At 38.7% G+C, this 18,680-nt stretch overlaps 1 protein-coding gene across 3 annotated transcripts; it reads right to left on the reverse strand.

Moving 5' to 3' along the window:
- Nucleotides 1-3,845: 3,845 nt before the first annotated feature.
- LOC137710923 (forkhead-associated domain-containing protein / FHA domain-containing protein) lies at nt 3,846-11,703 on the reverse strand. Of its 3 annotated transcripts, none has more exons than XM_068450086.2 (12): nt 9,648-11,274; nt 9,325-9,459; nt 9,073-9,217; nt 8,442-8,744; nt 7,677-7,920; nt 7,264-7,436; nt 7,029-7,139; nt 6,768-6,819; nt 6,544-6,647; nt 6,323-6,451; nt 6,026-6,115; nt 3,846-5,926 (listed from the first exon to the last, which is right to left on the reverse strand). In XM_068450086.2, the coding sequence occupies exons 1-12, from the start codon at nt 10,928-10,930 to the stop codon at nt 5,396-5,398; spliced, it is 3,300 nt and encodes a 1,099-aa protein (XP_068306187.2). In that variant the 5' UTR covers nt 10,931-11,274; the 3' UTR covers nt 3,846-5,395. The 3 variants fall into 3 exon arrangements, with proteins under 3 accessions (XP_068306187.2, XP_068306188.2, XP_088551759.1); XM_068450087.2 differs by having other exon boundaries at nt 7,264-7,433; nt 9,648-11,269; XM_088695633.1 differs by lacking the exons at nt 3,846-5,926; nt 6,026-6,115 and having other exon boundaries at nt 6,314-6,451; nt 7,264-7,433; nt 9,648-11,703.
- Between the last annotated feature and the right edge of the window lie 6,977 nt (nt 11,704-18,680).

Below are 18,680 nucleotides of genomic sequence, written 5' to 3' on the forward strand. Positions count from 1 at the left end.
ACAATGGCTAACCCGTCTAACAATTGCTTAGATTTGAGTCTCAGCAGTGATCCGAGTGCGCCGCGTCAGGTAAATGTATGGTGCCCTTCTTTCTTATCTTCTAATGGCCCTTTGACAGGTGAAGATTCTGTGATGAAGGACGCAACAACAGCTACGATAGTAGCTAGGAACTTCCTCACTCCAAAAGATAGTAGGCTGCTTTCAGAACGGTCCGATGAGTTGGCCGTTCAAGAGTCCCTAACTCTCAGTGTTCAGTGCGCAGGCTCTGTGTCCAACATGGGCCAACGCCTACTTGCTCGATCCCGCCAAGTGGAATCATTGATGGCGGAGGTGGAAACTCTTAAGCAAGAGATCAAACAGCTTAAGCACGAGAATAGAAGTTTGCATGTGCTTGCAAATAACTATTCGACGGGCATGAAGAGGAAGCTTGATGAGCTGCAAGAATCCAGTGGTCGAATTCAAAGTGACCGTCAAAGTGACCGTCAAAGGCTTGCTGCTTTTTTCCAGAGGCACCTTTTTCCTGGCTCATCTAGCGTTCCACCAAGTATTGAGGCCTCTTCTTTGATGCCTCCCGCTTCTGTAGTTTTCCCAAGTAGTGGGGCTTCACGTGAACAACCTTTATGAAAGCTCCATCTCTTTTTTTTTTTTTTTTTTTTTTTTTTTACGCACTTGTAATTTCTCGGAGATCAATGAACATGCTTTACTTATTTAGTGTATTGTGCTAAATACAGATAAAACATATACATCACCAAGATGTGTTATTTCCTCTTTTTTTTTTTTTTTTTTTTTTTTTTTTTTTTGATGATGTGACTGTACTTGAAGTTTTGAAGTTTCAAGTTGCCTACGTACCCTTGGTTGAGGAGGGATCAAGTCATGACGTAGTTCAAATGAGTGATGATTTTTTTTTTTTTGATGATTTTGCCGTACACAGTTTATGCTCTTGCGGACCAGGAGCGTTTGGTGCCGTTTGCAGTTTCAACTCGTGCAGGCAAGGAGCAATTGATGTCGCCTTTTATGCTCGTGCAAACCAGGAGCGTTGGTTGTCGCCTTTTATGCTCATGCGGACGAGGAGCTTTTGGTTGTCGCCTTTTAGGCTCGTGCGAACGAGGAGCTTTTGGTTGTTGTTGATTTGTCAAGTGATCTGGGAGAGGCATTCCTCGCAATCTTCATAGGAAGGAGCCTTGACTGAGTAATTGAAGAAGTCTTCTGGGAAGAGGTCGCACATTGTGATGGGGATGGACGATCTTTGTGTCGAAATTTCATTATCTCCAACACTTTCACATTGTTCTGGAGGTTGACAAGAGCTGTTTTGCCCCCTTTTCGACTGATAAACTTGTGGACAAGATGGTTGCTGCTTGTCCAATTTCTTCGAAGCGATCTTCGAAATGCATTCCTCACAATCTTCATAGCAAGGAGCCTTGATCGAGGAATTGAATAAGTCTTCGAGGAAGAAGAGATCGCGCATGAACGATCTTTGTGTTGAAATTTTCTTATCTTCAACATTTTCACATTGCTTTGGAGGTTGGCGAAACCTGCTTTGCCCCCTTTCTGATTGGTGCACTTGTGGAGAAGACGTATGTTTCTCGTGCAGTTTCTTCGGAGTGACATGAGTCCATCCTCCAATTTCACTTGACTTGACTGACATGGTTTTGGAGCATGCCCCCAGCGGTTGAGGTGAAGATTTTGAGTTCAAAGAGCCAGAAGTGACGGTGGTATAGTTTGACTTCACCACATCATTAAGATCTAGCTCGATGATCCCTTTCTGAGCTAACTTCATGATGAGATCTTTTAGCACAAAGCACTTTTCCGTCGGATGACCAATGAAGCGGTGGAATTTACAGTACCTTGGACTGTCAGTACGGTTCATCTCTTCCGGCCGTTTGCACTCAGGTAGGTCGATCACCTTTTTGTCAAGCAAGTCTTTCAACATGGCAACCACGTCAGAGTCGGGGAATGGATAAGTCTTCTCCTCAAGCTCCTTCAAAGTGCGTCTACGTATCTCTTGATCACGAAAAGCTTCGGTTTGAATCGCCTTGCCTCGTGTATGGGTTTTGACTGGAGTTGTGTTGACCGTCATTGCTTCCTTGGTGGGTTTCCACGCAGCCTTATCCACCTTGGGCCCCAAAACTTTGTCATTCTTGTAGTCGGCGATCTGTTCTTTCTTCCCATGACGGGTGATGCTTAACTCCATATCATGGGCGCGGGTGACTAACTCCTCAAATGTTCGTGGTTTGATGCCTTGAAGGATGTAGTGTAGTCCCCACTGCATGCCTTGAACGCACATCTCAATGGCAGAGATTTCAGAAAGCCGATCTTTACAATCCAGACTTAAGGAGCGCCATCTATTTATGTAGTTGATGACAGGTTCATCTCTCCACTGTTTCGTACTGGTCAGCTCTAGCATGCTTACAGTACGACGAGTGCTGTAGAAACGGTTGAGGAATTCCCTTTCTAGCTGGTCCCAACTGTTGATAGACTCGGGTTCGAGGTCGGTGTACCAGTCAAAAGCGTTACTTTTCAGCGAACGTACGAACTGTTTGACAAGGTAGTCTCCCTCTGTCCCAGCATTGTTGCAAGTTTCAATGAAATGGGCGACATGTTGCTTCGGGTTGCCTTTTCCATCGAACTGCATGAATTTTGGGGGCTGATAACCCCTTGGCATCTTCAAAGCATCAATCTTCTTGGAGTAAGGCTTTGAGTACAGTACGGAGTCATGCGAGCTTCCTTCGTACTGTGTCTTGACAGTGCTTGCGATCATCTCCTGTAGCTGCTGGATAGAGAGAGATTCCATGAACGCCATTGCTTGGTTTAGCTTCAGCTTCTCTTCGACTTTCTCCACTGGAGGCTCCTCTTCTTCGTCGACTTCTTTCTTTAATAGGCCAACATTTGGGTCGACTTTCACGTCGGGCAGCGCATCTAGTTGGTTGACAAGTGCGGCAATCTGCAAGTCCTTCTCTTCCACAGTCTGTGTAAGCTTTGCAATTGCTTCGCTCATTTGAGCCAGTTGTTCTTCAACAGAGGTGACGCCGATGGTCATGACTTGTGCAACCAATAGACATGACTTTCCTTCAGACATCCATAGTGCTGATGAAGAACCCCATTGGCCATTTTGGGGTGTCATCTTGTGTGCCTCAATAGCATGCTTTGGTGCCCCCATCAAGGTCAGGTGGATGACCGACTCGCGCCTTTGATGCTGCTCTTGCTTGCTTAGCAGTACCAACTTTGCAGCGGCATGTTGAGAAGTGGTTGTGGCACCAATGGATGCTCCATTTGCGGCGGAAGTGCTTATGCTTCTTCCCTTGGTGGTTGCAAGAACGGCTTGTCCCTTGCTTGATGCCATTGATTTTGGAGGTGTGCTTTGGTTGTTGTCAACTCCGTAACCATGCTCCTTCAACTTCTTTTGAGTTTTGGTGAGGTCACGATCTTTGTCGTTGACGGTGTTTGAAACCTTCTTTCCAAGATTTGAAGAGGAAGCAAAGTCATGCCTAGCCTTTGACATGAGTTCGTAGGCATTTGGGTTAAAGCCTTCTTCGGTCTTCTTAGTTGGAAGAGAGCTTGGTTTCACTTTGACGCCATGTTGCGCCTCCAGACGGTTGATGAGTCCGGCGGTTTGCAAGTTTTTCTCCTCTGCAGTCTTTAGCAGCCTTGCAATTGTTTCCTTCATCTGAACCAACTGTTTTTCAATGGAGGTAGTGCCGATAGTCATGACTTGTTCTTTGTTTGAAGCCATGGACTGTGCTTAAATATCTTGAACGGAGACAGAGATGAGAGGTAGAGATGGTCCCACTGGGCGTGCCAAATTTGTGAACACGAAAGATTCCTTGAAACAAGAAACCAGAATAACGTGTACAAAATAATATTTTTGTGTTTATGATTTTTGGGGTTACGATCTCTCTTAAATTTGGTCCTCTGATTCTATCTCCGTAAGATCTAGATTTGTTGATCCAAGGGCCGTCGAGGCTTGATCTTGGATGAACAGTTGTAAGTTTCTTCAAGGGCCTTCGGGGCTTGATCTTGAATGTTGATGGATGAGCGGATCTTCAAGGGCTTTTGGGCTTGATCTTGAAGAACGGTTGGTTTTCTTCAAGGGCCGTCGAGGCTTAATCTTGAATGAACAGTTAGTTTTCTTCAAGGGCTTTTGGGCTTGATCTTGAAGAATAGATGTGTGGATTTGTTTGTTGATCCAAGGACCGTCGGGGCTTGATCTTGGATGAACAGTTGTTGAACGGATCTTCAAGGGACGTTGGGCTTGATCTTGAAGAATGGGTGTATGGGTTTGTTAAGGTTGTTGATCCAAAGGGCCGTTGGGGCTTGATCTTAGGATGAACGGATGATGAATGATGAACACTTTCTTCAAGGGGCCGTCGGGGCTTGATCTTGAGTTGGTGGGAGTTCTTCAAGGGCCGTTGGGGCTTGATCTTGAAGGAGGATTTGACGAAGAACGAAGAGTGCTTTCTTGATCCTTCGGGATTTTCTTGAGAGCTTTAGAACTTTAAGGCTTCAAGGTTTTGGTGTGTAGAGAAATGTATTTGTGAATTGGTTTTGGTGTGTGTTGGCTTTTCTTGGGAATTTGGATGGTTGGAAGCTTTGGAGTTTCAAAGCTTCAAGGATTTGGGGAATTCTCTTCCAATTTGGGAGTAGAGAAATGTATTTGTGAATTGGTTGATGCTTGATACCTTGATGGAGAAGCCTATTTATAGGCTTTGAGAATGAATCACCACCACAAAATATTTTTTTCCTTTCCAAGCACCTTTGCCTAATTTTCCCACTTAATGCAATATTGAAATTGAAGTGGTCTAACTTATGGCCTAATTTCCCACTTAATGCAATATTGAAATTGAAGTGGTGTAACTTATGGCCTAATTTCCCACTTAATACCATTTTAAACTTGAAATGTGTATGCTTTGTCATTGCCCAAATGAGAAAAACTTGCTTTGATCCGTAATGGATTGAAGTGTGCTTACCTTGTCATTGCCCAACATGAGAAGAAAAACTTGTTTTGATCCTCAATGGATTGAAATGTACTTGCCTTGTCATTACCCAAAATGAGAAGAAAAACTTGTTTAATCCTTCAAGGGTATTTCTTCCTATTTTGTTGAGTCACACGCCATGTGTACAATTTGTACAACACGTGGCGTATGCCATGTATGCCTTGACACGTCAAAACTTTAATGCATTGGTGAACATTTGTTTTACTGAAATTTCGATGTCTACAACATGACGCACCAAATCTACTTCACGCCTTGTCAGTGAGATCAACGGTTTAAGCAGGAGGATGGGACAGTGCATGTCTTAATGAGAGATGCATGGCAGGATTTCTATCTTGCATAAATAAGCAGCTGCGGTGCTTAACTCTTTCTGCTCCAGGTGATAGCATTTCACTCCAAATAGAGATTCAACTGCTCTCGGATGAGTCTACTTGGCTCCAAAGTATCTTGGCGTAAGCCTTCTCCTCTTCCTTCTCTTCTGCAACATAATCATCCGCCTCAACTACTTCATCCTCATCTGGAATCTCTTCCATAATTTGCTCAGTTGTAGCTTCTTCTAAAAGTCTTTGTCTCTCTTGTTCAGTAAGTTCGGCTAATGCCTCCCTCATAGCCTTTCCCGTTGCTGGCCTGTCTCCTCGCCTGTATTTTGGAGCAGGCACAACGAATGGCAAAACAATATTATCCAATTTTGCGCTATTTTTGTTGGCGCTACCATCTGTTTCCGTTGGGGGAAAGGTGAAAATGATCCCAAGTTCATAATTGCAAATATGAAGCATCTGACCCAAAGTAGAGTTGGCTTTCCCTAGTCTGTTCATGTTTAAACCAAATGGACTATTGATTGGTCGTCCCCAGGCTGCTGCACTGAAATTGTGGGAACCGCAATAAACCCAACCAAATGAAGATCCGTCTATCTTTGAGTGAAAGCGTCTCCGTGCCACCTGCATATATTAGAAATGTGATGCAGATAAGATGCTACAATATTATCCATGTGGCAGTGTAAGACAAGATGCCAGATGCCTCTTGCAATAAATTCATACCTTGCTGTGCATTGGATGTCCTACTCTATCGTAGGGGTGAGGAATTGCATCATGAAGTATGTCTATAGTCCTCAGCCTTTGCCATGTTTTCTACGTAAATAAAAAAAATTGTTACATTGTCAACAAATAATAAGATGTAAGGGCTAAATCCTATCACTGAAAAAAGAGAAATTCCCAACCTACAGTTAAGGATTCACAATATTCAAAACTTGAAGACAAATAGTGCTACCAATGCCGATAATAATCCAGAAATATAAGATAAAAACGATATTGCAAGAAGCTGAAAGATCACCATACCTCAGAGAAGCAAAGAATGCGTTTTGAAGGAAAGATTCCATTGCATGCATCCTTCACTCTTTTTATGGTTGGAAAAACAATTTTAATGGATGGACTTTTTGATTCTTGACTAGCACTCCAACAGCCCCACTGTTAAGAGTATAGATAACTCCAGAGTTAAATCAATAAACATGACATAAACTCTTTGAGAATTTCTATAAAAGGACAGAGTGTGTAATTACCTCTGGATCGGACTCTTCAGACTCAAATTCCAATGATTTCTTTCCTGCGGCTACTGAAAATGCAGCTAAAAATTTGGCATTGATTGACCCAATTGAGGATGCGCCTTAAAAAAACATCCAACTGAATAATCAGAACATGTCTTTGGAGTTCCTCTTTTCGTTAATGATATATATCTTCCAATTTCTTAAATAGATTAAGATTGCGCAAGATAAGATACACTCACCATAAACAAAATCAGAGTCAAGTGATTCAGGCCATTTATACTGACCTAAAACCTGATAAAAAGAAATATTGCATAAGATACTGCAATAACAACATAAACTAGAAAGTCACTGAACAGCATCAGTTATAAACAAGTGAAATGCTGGGGTCACTTTGACTGTTTATCCAAAACAGATCTAGTGAGGAAGTATACGATATATTCATAATCAACAAAGTATAAACTATTCAGAAATTTGACAACTAAGAATATCAGAGCCATTACCTCCTGAAGTCGCCAGAGGCCTGTGCACCTTTGAATGGCAGCAATCAAAGAGCATAATGCAAAAATATGTTGAGATTCTATTATCTTTGATATATCCTCAAACTTTGGTCCCTGCAAAAAGCAGCATTATGTTTATAATAAATGCACATTCCAAAATACACACTTCATGCTACCATTTAGAGTAAGCTCCAATTCATGACTCCAAAAATCATTTCAATAATGCAGAATAAAATACCTGTGACACGTGCAGTATCAGTTGCACTTTCTTGTTGTTTCCTCCACCTAAAGCTGCTGCAAGAGCTTCTTTAGGACAGATATAACCAGAGAAGCTGAAGAGTCCGATATCCCACAGTGGAGAGACCCACTTTGCAACATTTCTAGGCAAGAAGCCAAGTTGAACAGAGTCTGCTGCAACAAACAAAGAAGTTACTCTACTTAGGTAACTGACAGCATGAACGGTCACAACTTAACCACATTCATATATTTAGAGGATTGACAACAGACAAATAGAATAATCGTCCTGCATGCAATAAGAGAGGAACGACCCCCATTCACACAATTTTATAATTATATTATGCAAACACCTGATATCAAAAGTATATAAAGATATTCTTAAAAGTGACTTTTTCTAAAGCAATGTGAATTTACCTCCCTCATTGGAGTCAGGAACAAGAATATTCACTGCATTTGCATCTGCAGGAACATTTGTGTTTCTTGTTAAAACAATTGATAACGCTTTTGCATGTTCACATGATTTCCTCAGGAATGAAGCCAGTTTCTTAAGCTTTGCACCATTTGAGTCTTTTGCATTGCGAAAGAGGTAGCTTAGACCGACTACAGATGCTTCAACAGATCCAAGGAATTTTGCACCAGATGACGCACCATGATCAGCCTGACATGAAAATTAGCGACAGAATTAGAAACCTAGTTTGACCAAGCAGCCATTGAAAAAAACATATGAAGTCTTTGCAATTGATACTGATGAAATGCAACCACCAAAGTTTTTAGAACTTTTTTGAATGTTTGGAAAGTGGGCATTTAATGAATTCCCTGCCCATAGGGTAAAATAAAATATGAAAACTCATTATTTGGACATAGACAAAATGAAAATCACAGAAACGAGCTTGCACTCACTTTAGGAGGGAGAGGTGGAAGTTTGACTTAAGAGAAAAACACTGAAACACATTACTATCTAATGCCCATGGATCAACTGAGTTTCTGGGTCACATTCGAAGAGAATAATCATATAAAAAGACAAATGTCTATAGTTCTGGATAAGAAAATGTTAAGGTGGAGTTGACATTTGCACATCAGCCTTCCTATTCAAAAATAAATAAAAAATAAAAAATAAATAAAAAATACATATATATATATAGATGTTGGACTGCACACATCACAAATGAAAGCACTTACACGCCCAAAGTGCCTGGAATCCAACATAAAGGGAGTTTTATAAGAATGAACTCCAGGAACAGAAGCAACTAAATGTCCAGTTGCACCTCCAAAATCATATTTTGCCAACTCAACAATCCACTGGGCCTGACTAGGTACATCAGTCAGTAGTGTTGCCATAAATCCAGCCAGCTGAGAAGCAAAATCTGTTTTTGAGTCTTGATTCGTTTCCCCATCGTGGAATTGAGTAAAAAGGGATGTATAATCAGGTGCGCTTCTCCGAGGGAAATCTTGCCACCAAACAGTATTGGTCACTGCATTCCACTGCTAAGTTATAAGAAACAATTAGTAATCTGTGCAGAAAATGACATGGCAGAAATTGTAACAAAATGTTCAGTTAATAAATATAAGAGTGTGTACTTATCCATCATCAATAGCTTTTGTATCATTAAGATACAAAACTTTGCATATTCCATAGAATTTTCCAGACATTTCATCATTAATCCAAATCAATCGTACATGCATTCCAAGTTGCAATTACATTATTCCCAAAGTTCTTAAATAAATTAGAATTGACATTTTGCAAATAGGAAATGTAAATAACATAAATAGAGTAGAATACGAATAACAGGACTTCAAACTACACAAGCACCTGCGTTGACACTAAATTTGCAGAGGTAATGATGACACGAATACTATCATCTCTTTTTAGGACCAACAATTTTGGATGATGGCAAGCAATTCCATGTCTCTTGCGGTCATTACCAAAAGCTATGGCCTCGGGAAACGGGGGATGCCTATTACAATGAAAACCATAAAAATGAATATTGTTAAATAAAAATAAAGGTCTTGTGCACAAGACAAGTGCCCCATTAACGAATGAGATAAATGAAAAATTACTCACACTAAAAGTAAGTTTGGAAAATCTGGATAAGATGAAGATGTTCTTTTATCAGGGCTTGAACTCCAACATCTTTCAGTATTATGACAAGCAATTGTAACTGGCAGATGGCTAGGAATCTCACAGGATGACAAAAACCTATCAATACACCACCCTTGGACAGTTAGGATTGAAAAGAGTACTTGAGGCTGTGAAACATATGAGCCAAATATAAAATAATAAGATGGAAAAGCCAAATGGAATGAGAAACTACAAGGAAGATGCATAAACAATTCATAGATAGGCATGCCAACAATAAAGTATGACAAAACATATGGTTAACCTACCATAAAATGTCACTTGTAAATGTTGCAATAAACATCTGTGAAATACTCTGCACAGGATAAAGCAGCTCGGGCAAGGAAATAACGGAATCTTGACTTGAAGTTGAAGAGTTGTGGCCCATAAAAGAAAGGCGATTCAAGTAAAAGTTCTTGCCAGGTTGTGAAGCAACATTTCTGCACCAGGTTTTGTTCTTGACAATACCATCACAATTAGGAGGGTCTTCCTTACCCGTAAACTTGAAAGATGATGTCTCAAGATTCCCATCAGCAACAGCAGTCTCAGAGGGAACTTGAGCATTGTCTTGTCTATGTAAGATGTCACCATTTGGTTCTGAAGCCACTACATTTTCACACCGATGTATGACTGAAGTGAACAAAATTTTAGTTTTCACACTGCAATCTATGGGTGAGGTTTGACACAACAATGATTTTTCCCTGTTAAGCGGAAGCCTATCAGTATCGAGACCCGGAGATCCTCCTATATCATTACTTTGTATAAATCCATTCTCAAAAGAATATCCACAACATTTTCGAATATACGATATAGGGTCATTGCTAAGCAAAATGTGCCTGCACTCACTTAAGAGAAAGTTTGCTCTTCCAACGATTGAAGATGGAGAACCCTCAGCCCGGGAAGCAAAAACCCTCTTACGTCCCCTTGGACATGATACACATAAAGGTTTACCGGATCCTTTGGGGTTATCAAAACTCTGTACAATTTGGTGCTCACAAACAATCTTATTAACAACAAATCCAATCCGAATCGGATTACAACAATTCTCAGTTGAGCAACCGAGTGAGACCCGGTCTCCATCCGACAACTCCACCGCCACGCCTTCCCTAACCCTAATCCCATTCACAAAAACCCCATTCAAAGAAACCCTAACATTACAACACTCTTCCAAATCCAATCGATTCCTAAATTGAGGAACCGAAATCAATGCGCCGTCGATAACATACAGTTTCCGATCAAAAGAATTATAAATAATCTGGCAATGTTTCTTACCCACACGGCGATCGGCGAAGACGAAATGACAACCACGAGTGCTCCGCCCGATCGTGTAAGGGCGATCCGGGTGGAGACGAATTGAATCGACCGGAGAACCGGTTGCCGGACAAGTGAGAGGCACGTCGAGCTGCTTCACGTGGACCGAAACAGCCGTACTCGCTTCGCTTCTCGGCGGTCTCGGTCGCTTGCGGTGAATAGGGCACCGTTTCACTTCTCCTCCGTCGCTGATGTTATTGGTGGTAAAATCATGGCCGTAATCGGATAACAAATCTGCCATGGCAAGAATATCAATGGAAATAAATCTGGAAAATTGGAAAAAATCAGAGTTGCTGGACTGGATTGGAGTTTGGAGAGGACCAAAAAGATTGAAGAATCGTTTGTCTTCCGCTTTTCATTTCCCTCCAAAATTTGTTTCCTTATTTTAACGCGGTAACGCCCTTACCCAAACTGGACATGGATAACGGAACTGGATCTCAGGTTAGAGATTTACACTCGGCCCATTAATTGGTGGTTCTTTTTTGTTCAAAGGTACGAGAAGTGGCCCAATTACAATATTAAGCACAGAAAAATGGACCCACCAAACCGCAAATTAAAAAGCCCAATACATAGATTAAAGCCCAAAATAGAAAAACAAACCCTTGCAACATAAACTCTCTCTTTGCCGCTAGATGTGCCGCCGCCACCACCGCCGCCGTCAAAGAACCGAACACCAAAGAAAAGGAAAGAACTAAGCATCGACAAGAGATCTGTAGAGGATGGGGTTGGAGTTTCCTACTCTATCAAAGTTAAGGTCACACTTGACTCACAGCTGCTGCAGAGAAACTGCGGGTTCCAAATTTGATATTTTGGATAAAAACCTGGTCCATTCTCTCTAATACTGGCACTTGAAAATCTCATTTTGCCTTGAGATTTTTTATTGGATGGGGTAAGAGATCAGGATGTAGGTTTAGACCAGGGAGATATGGAAGTTAGTGAGGTGGTTTTGTCCTCCAAGCATGATGATTATCTTCATCACAACCAATCAATTGTTGGGATTGGTGAAGGTAAGGTTGATGATGGGTGCAATATTGCCTGCGCTGATGAGATGATTGTCTCATATGTCAGGTAGTTTATTAAAATCGTTAGAAATTCGAGTGTATTCAATTAGGACTCTTAGATTTTCTTAACTGTTTACGATAGTCGGATATCTCTAAGGGGAAATATTTATGAAAAACATTAGATCTTACCTATGATAATACTACACTGCTTGGTTAGTAGCTGGAGATTTCAACTATGTTCTATCTGTAGATGAAAGATATGGAGGTAATCCAATTTGTAGCCAGACTTTTTTTGCTGGTGTGATTGATATGGGTTTTATGGGCTTAGGTCACAAGAGGTATTTCAGTAAGGTTATTAAGCAGCGTATTGACAAGGCTATTTGTAATCCTTCTTGGAGAGTTGTTTTTCCTGAAACTTTTGTGAAGCATTTACCCAAGCTTAGCTCTGATCACAATTCTTTATTAATCAGTTTGTTATTAAACATAGTTTCTTGAGCTACTCTCAAACCTTTTGGATTTGAGGCCATGTTGCTGCAACATGAGAGTTTCGAAGAACATGTGCATGCTAATTGGTATACCAATAACCATAATATTGCTTTCAAACTCAATGCGTTTAAAGTGGTTCTTCAAAAGTGGAATTAGGAGATCCTTGGGAATATTTTTTCATATGAAATTTTTCTTTTTTGCTCAAATCCAAGGTATCCAAAAAGCTTTGAATGTGGAAAATTCTCAATTTCTTATTGCTTTAGAAGATATGTTGTTCCAAGATTATTAATCTTAAATGATGAGGAAGCATGTTTTTGTAATTAAAAAATATCCAGAGTTTGTAAGCTTAAAGATGGCAAAGAAACACCAAATTCTTTCATTTGTCTACTCCTATTACACCATCTCCAATGGTGACCTAAAACCTAAATTTTCCCTTCCCCCCCCAAAAAACATCCACTCCAACCCAAAACCTAAACTAAACCTGAAACCTAAAACCCAAAAGGAAGACAAATACCGGCCACAATTTAGCCTACAAATTCAAGTGGGACCCACGGATAAGAGTGAAAAGTGGGCTGTGAAGCCCACACCCCAAAACCCAGTTTCCCAACTCACTGAACGCGCCAAAGACTTTTCCAGCCGAGGCCCACCCCCGTGGGGCTGTCCCCCTTGCGTGTCAGCGTCATTGTAGCCCAACGGCTACTTTTCTTCATCCAACAACGGCCAATTTAATCACGTTCAATTTTTTTTTTATATTTATATATTTATTAAATCCAACGACTTAGATCGAATATAATCAAATCTAACGGTAAAAAAAAAAGATCTAACAGTTCAAATTTAAATCCAACAGCTAAAATAATTTAAAATTTTTATTTAACTTAAAATTCAACCATAAACTCTATAAATATCTATGTATTTGTTCAAACATTCACACAAAACTCATTTTTCTCTTACAATTCTTCCAATTTTTCTTTCTACCATTTCTTCTCATTTCCAAAATTTTCAAGATAGCAAAAGAGCATGTTGGAGGTCGCAATTGGACCTTTGACGAAGATAATGCTTTATGTTTGGTATGGATTTCTAGTAGCGAAGATGGTGTCTTCAGCACGAATCAAAATAGAAAGGTTTTGTGGGGTAAAATCGTTGATAAGTTCCATGAAAACTCCAACACTGGTCAAAGGGAAGTTGGTGGTGTTTATGATCGGTGGAAGATTATCAACAAAGCATGCACTTTGTGGAAGGGAAGCTTGGAGAGAGCCATAGTTGACATGTCTAATGGAAGGGGCGCCTCAAAAATGGTGAGTTTCTTTGTTGATATTTTATTTGTCATGTACATAATAGTATTTTGCAACTAATTATTTTTATGTATTTGTTGCATAGGGTGACAAAGCAATGTCAATTTACAAGACAAGAACTACACCAAAAAATCAAGCTTTTAAGTTGCATCATGCTTGGAACATCCTCAAGGATTGTCCGAGGTAGGGAACCGATGCGAACCAACAATGGGGAAGATTATTTCATAGTGAAGCCCCACCCCCAAATGATGTCAATGAAGGTGTGAATTTTTCCGACAATGAAGGTGTCGAACAAATGACCCCAACTTCTTTTGCAAGGCCCCCGGGTAGAGATGAGCAAAAGGAAGTAAAGAGAAAAGGGAAGTCCCAAGATCCAATACGTGCACAATTTGCTAGTGAAATTGTAAGAATGAATGAAAACTATATCTCTCGGCAAGAAGAAAATGCCAAAATGCATTTGGCCATGAAGGAACAAGGGGATAGGGAGCAAGAAAGGTTCAAAATTAATTTGATGATGGAGGACCTTGACAAATACACTCCAGAAAGGAAGAAATACTTACGTGGTAAGCAAAAGGACATTTTACGAAGGGATGCCACAAAGAGTATATTTCAAGATGACGATTCATCTCAAGACTATCACCCAAGTCCATCACCAAGTCAAGATGGTGGATATCATTATTAAGTTTATGAGTTTTCAATTGTATTAAGTTTATGTGGTTTATTAATTGTCTTTTTTTTTCTTTTTTTTATTTTATTTTATGCGGTTTATTAATTATCATTTGTATTAAGTTTATGTGGTTTATTAAATGTCGTTTGTATTAAGTTTATGTGGTTTATCATGATTTTAATGTATTGATTTAGTGATTTTTCAAAATTTATCGGAATTTAAATATTTTTAGGTTAAAATGTTCATATAATTAATTTAGGATAGTCTGCATAATTTTTTATTTAGAAAAAAGTTAATTTAAAAAAAATTAGCCTTAATTCATTCTTTAATAATCTTGGGCTAAAATTTTAGGCCAGAAGGGTTGGAGCAGAAAAACTATTTTTGGGCTAAAACCTAAATTTTCTAGGTTAAATATTTTTAGGTTTTAGGTCACCATTGAAGATGGCCTTAGGAGGAGGAAAAGCAGGTTGAAAGGACTTGAAAATGGTTCTGGTGTAGGGTCAACAGGATCTGAAAGCTGTGGTGGTTAATTATTTCGAAGATTTGTTCACTGAAAGATGTTAGAGATCGTAATGCCTAAGCTTTTTCCCTCCGTTGTTGGAGGAAGAAGTTAGAGATCTTAATGCTCAAGTTGTTAAAGTTTAGAGATCGTAGTGCTAACCGCATCATCACTTATGTTCAATATTTTTTTCAGCATGTCAAAGTTCCTCCTGGTATAAATGAAACGCTTAGCACTTTATTACCTAAAGTTCCTAATCCAATTTTTATGAATCAAATTAGGCCCATCAGTTTACGTACTAAAATGTATAAAGTAGTTGCCAAACTTCTGGTTTGCAAGTTGCTGCCTATAATGGAGAAAATTATTACCCAAATCAATTCAATTTTGTTTCTGGTTGGTGCTTTAGCTCAAGAAGTTGTACATAAATTTAAGCTTGCTATAGGAAAAAATGGCTTCTTGGCTTGAAAAATTGATTTGTCTAATGCTTATAACATATTATTGTGGGGCTTTGTTGATCGTATTCTTTTTTGAAATTGGTATTAATGGAAGTTTACTCTAGCTCATCTTGAGTTGTATAAATTCCATCAATTTCAGAGCTATCGTTAATGGTTAACTTACTGATGCGTTTCAACTAGGTTGTGGTATAAGATAGGGACATCCTCTTTCTCCTTACCTTTTTGTTCTTTGTATGAAGAAGCTAAGTCATTTGATTACCTATGAAGTTCATAATAAAAATGGAAACCTACCAGAAGTCTTAAGAAGAGGTCCTCGTATTTCCCACCTGTTTTTTGCAAATTATTTTCTTGTTTTTACTAAAGCTACTGTTTCACCATCAAAGATTGTCAAGTCGTGCATTGCTAAGTTATGTGCTTCTTCTGGTGAATTGGTAAATTTTGATAAGTCAAAGTTCTTTTGTTTTTTTTTTTTTTTTTTTTGTTGTCAGATAATAGATTTTGTTAAATTAGTCACAGATGAGATTCGAACTCACGTCATCATGTAAAAACTCAACACCTTTCCATCATTGTGGTAAATGGCCACTTGCCAAAGTTTGTTGTTTCTCTGAATACTAGGAGAAGAGTGGCTCGTAAAATCAACAAGATATGTCGCTCAAATGTAGCTATCTCGATTGGGACGTATCTTGGAGTTCCTTTATTGCATAAAAGGGTCAATAGTGCAACTTTTCAATATATGGTGGATAAAGTTCAGATGAAGTTGTCTTCTTGTATTAGGAAAATGCTTTCTATGGCAAGTATACTTACTTTAATTAAGTTTGTTGCTTAATCTAAAAGTGATTAAAAAAAAAGCCTAATTTGACTTAAAGTGATCAAAAAGCCTAATTTGAAAGTGATAAAAAGCTTAATCTGTAAGTGATAAAAAAAAATCTCTTGATTTGGTTACCATGGATAAGATATGTAGTGCTTTATTGAGGAACTAAGTTGCAAAGGGCAACTTAGTATACAGCTCATCACATAGTGAATATATATAACACCACAATGTGAACATGATGAACAGACGTGGAAAATCAAATTTACAATTGTTCTAATAAAAATAATTACCTTCATATTTGCGCTTATAATAATCATTACGTGTTTAGTGTCCTTCAATTTATGGGGTTCTTCTTCAATGCCCATTGTCATTCTTTCTGTGAACAAAAATGGTTTTGGTAATCGATAGAAGAAGAAGAATTAAACAGACTTAAAAAAGAAATTTAATAAAAAATAATGATAGATGCTTACCAATAATTCAAGTAAAGGAGCGCCGATGAATCTTGCCGTATGAGAATAGATTGAGATTGTGGTGGATATGACTAGTGGAAGAACCATAATTGCAAAGTACCACAATCATTATTTAATTAGCTAGTTTTTTCTTAATTATTGGTTTATTAAATGGTTTCTAATTGAAATTAAATTTTGATTAATTTAAATTATATGACTTTTCACATCAGATGTCACCTAATATGATATACAATTGTAGTACAAAAACATAATAATAATAGCATTAGAAAACAATCATATGATTGACCGCAAACACCACCATCACCCTCATCCTATCACTTTATCACTAGTAACTAGAGGTGGCAAATTAATTATTTGGTTGTTAATGAGTACTGATTAAGATCCGTTTAATTTGATATCATTATAGAATAAAGATGAGATTGGTAGTGATGATAATAGTATAAAATTAAATTAAATTAAATAGATTTTAATGAATACCTACGAACAATTTAATAAATTGATTTGCAATCTCTACTGTCAACTCCACCGTACCAACACCATCACCCTTAACACATTCACTAACCGGTCAACCACGATCACCCTTGGACAAACAACAAAAGACCTCTCGAATTTTTTATTTTATTTTATTTTATTTTAGCGATTGCGTTAGTAAGTTATATGTTAAATTAATCACCGGGATTTGAACTTACACAGTTCATGTAAGGGCATAACATTTTTCCACCATTATAATAAAAAGGCACTTGCCCCTTGAACTTTAATTAGAATAATATTAAATCAAATCATTCTGGAATTCTCTTCTAAAAATTAATTTTGATTATATACACTTGTAATATTAAACTTCCTCATCTGGTAACGTTACCTTCATCTCTCTCGTACTCGGGTGCGTATACCGCCAAACCTCTCCACGTAACCTAACTTAGTATAATTGATATGGTCGGCAGATCCAGCCATGCATGTACCAAATTAAACTATGCAGCAGATCAAAGTACATTTTATCACACAAACTTTATTTATTGGGTAAATTACAAAAAACTATCTCAATTATTGGTGTCACGACACTTTCATACCTCATCTTTTAAAATTGACAATGGCATACCTCATCTTACGAATTTGTGTCAATATTATACCTTCCGTTAGCTTTGCGTGAATTTCTTAGTTAAATACTGATGTGGCTTAATCCGAAACCCATTTTCTATTAAAAAATTATTAAAAACCAAAAAAAAATTCATTTAATCTTTTTAAAATATTAAAATAATAAAGAATAATTAAAAAAAAAACTAACACTTAGTTCGTCCCCTTCCCCCCTCCCTTTTCTCTCTATTCCCCCCATCTTCATCTTCTTTCCTCTTCTTGCAACTGCAACCCAGAAAAAAGAATAGAAAAAAAAAAAAAAAAACCAATTTGTCTTCCCCGCTCCCCACCCCCTCTTCTCCCCGCACCTAACCTCCCCACCTTCGCACCCACCCTCTGCACCCAACCTCGCACCCACTACCTACAATCCAAAAAGAAAAAAAAACCCAAATCCCGTTGAGGTGGAATCAGAAAACCTTCGCCAGGCCGATTCCAAAGGTTGAGAACCTGGGGGGAATGGGTGTAGAGGGAAGAGGGTGGGTGTGAGGTGGAATCAGAAAACCTTCGCCAAGGCGATTCCGAAGGTTGAGAACTTGGGGGGGATGGGTGTAGAGGGAAGAGGTTGGGTGTGCCGGGGGGGGGGGGGGGGCGGAGGACAAACTGGGTTTTTTTATTTTATTTTATTTTTTCCTTCTCTCTCTTCTTCTTCTTCGGACGAATTGGGTTCCCTTTGTTTTTTTTTTTTTTTTTTTTTTTTTTTTAATTCTTCTTCTGCTTCCTCTTTCTTCTTCTTTCTGGGTTTGGGGGTTGGGGGGGGGGGGGAACTGGGTTTGGGTTTTTTTTTTTCTTCTTCTTCTTCTTCCTCCTCCTTCCTTCTTTCTGGGTTACAGGGGGTTGGGTTTGTGGTGGGGGAGGGGGGACGAACTGGGTTTGGTTTGGGTTTTTTTTTTTATTCTTCTTCTTCTTCCTCCTTCTTCTTTCTGGGTTGCAGGAAGATGGGGAAGAGAGAAGGGGGGGACGAACTGACCTGAGGTTTTTTTTTTTATTTACTTTTCTTTATTATTTTAATATTTAAAAAATATTAAATGATTTTTTTATTTTTTAATAATATTTTATTAAAAAATGGATTCCGAATCAAGCCACGTCAGCATTTAATTGAAAAATAAACGGCAAAGCTAACGAAAGATATAACATTGGCACAAATTCTAAAGATGAGGCATAACATTGTTAATTTTAAAA

Source organism: Pyrus communis, chromosome 6 (assembly GCF_041283825.1).
Source record: "Pyrus communis isolate YQ-2024b chromosome 6, ASM4128382v1, whole genome shotgun sequence".
NCBI classification, from domain to species: domain Eukaryota; kingdom Viridiplantae; phylum Streptophyta; class Magnoliopsida; order Rosales; family Rosaceae; genus Pyrus; species Pyrus communis.